Source organism: Penaeus monodon, chromosome 23 (assembly GCF_015228065.2).
Source record: "Penaeus monodon isolate SGIC_2016 chromosome 23, NSTDA_Pmon_1, whole genome shotgun sequence".
In the NCBI taxonomy this organism is placed as follows: Eukaryota; Metazoa; Arthropoda; class Malacostraca; order Decapoda; family Penaeidae; genus Penaeus; species Penaeus monodon.
The window spans coordinates 35,784,968-35,786,149 of NC_051408.1; the positions used below are offsets into that span (position 1 = coordinate 35,784,968).

General features: G+C 33.4%; 2 protein-coding genes across 2 annotated transcripts in view; one reads left to right on the plus strand and one right to left on the minus strand.

Moving 5' to 3' along the window:
• The window catches only part of LOC119588224 (adenylyl cyclase-associated protein 1-like), a 34,814-nt gene that overhangs the window by 15,415 nt on the left and 18,217 nt on the right, over positions 1 to 1,182 (plus strand). The gene's annotated exons all lie outside the window — the stretch shown is intronic.
• Positions 643 to 1,182, minus strand: part of LOC119587963 (DNA-directed RNA polymerases I, II, and III subunit RPABC2-like) — an 8,285-nt gene continuing 7,745 nt past the window's right edge. Inside the window, 1 exon segment of the mRNA XM_037936677.1 lies at positions 643 to 871. Coding sequence (XP_037792605.1) covers positions 661 to 871 — 211 coding nt within the window. The 3' untranslated portion in view covers positions 643 to 660.

Sequence of the window (1,182 nt, forward strand, 5' to 3'; positions counted from 1 at the left end):
AATGCATGTAGGTGGCCTCATAGAAAAGGAAAACCCAAAAGTATCACCACTAAAAAACTTGTGTCTGGACACTGTATGGACACTAAAGAGTCCTGTCTTGGCCAAGGCCTGCCATCTGGGAACTGCTAAATCTGTTAAAACTATGAGGTGTGAGTGATAATTGCTCTGCAATCATTGCCACATGACAGTTGATTTTGCAGAAGTTCTTCTTGCTAAATTTTGAACAATCCTAATTATTTTTAAAAATATTTAATATATATGATTCCACCTGACTTATTTCCTTCCTCATTAGGAATGAAATCAAAAAGTCTTACCAGTGTAATTATGGATCCTCACTTAGGAAACACATCCATATTTTTGCCTAATTCAATCAAGACCAAAATGTTTGTTTAACATGATAAAAATGCAAAAATGAACACAAGAGATATATCATGAGTGTTGGATAATTAAATTAAAGGGGCCCTACTTACTCTGAAGTTTAAACAGGTTTTATAAAAAACATTTATTGTGATGTGCACATCTGTGTACAGAGTATCTAATAACAAAATACAGAAGAAAGTAATTCATATGAAGGAAAACCAAAATGATTCTAAGATATATGGAAGAATACTTTATCCACAAATGATTCTGCAGCTGAATGTAATAACATGACAGGTTACTTTAGAAATCACTTATAATCAGTTCATCAATACCCCAATCTTCATAAGATCCATCAGGTAAGTATCGTCTGATGATGATGGGAATTTTTCTCTCTCTTAATTCCTTGGCAGCAATCTGTAGCGGGTCTGATTCAGCTTCTATTTCTACCATCACTGGTGCACACATGGCTATTTGTAATGCTCTCGTCCCTAACACTCTCGCTCTTTCATATCTGCAAGAATACAGAAATATATAATAAAGATTGATTTCCCTCTACATACCTTCTTGGAATTTTTGTATTACCATATACACAAGTGAATTTATTTTTAAATTTGGACAGATAGAGTAGGACTAACAATTTCAAGTTGGCAATTTGGAATTAATAGTATTATAATTTCTAGGGCTTGAACCTCTAGCTGGGTTAACTGAGCAAAATGAATTCTTCGGTGTGTTCTTATTGCCAATGACCATATACATGTAATTACAAAAATAACAAAGAATGTAATGACTTATTTTCTTCCTGGCTTTATATCACTTTCTACC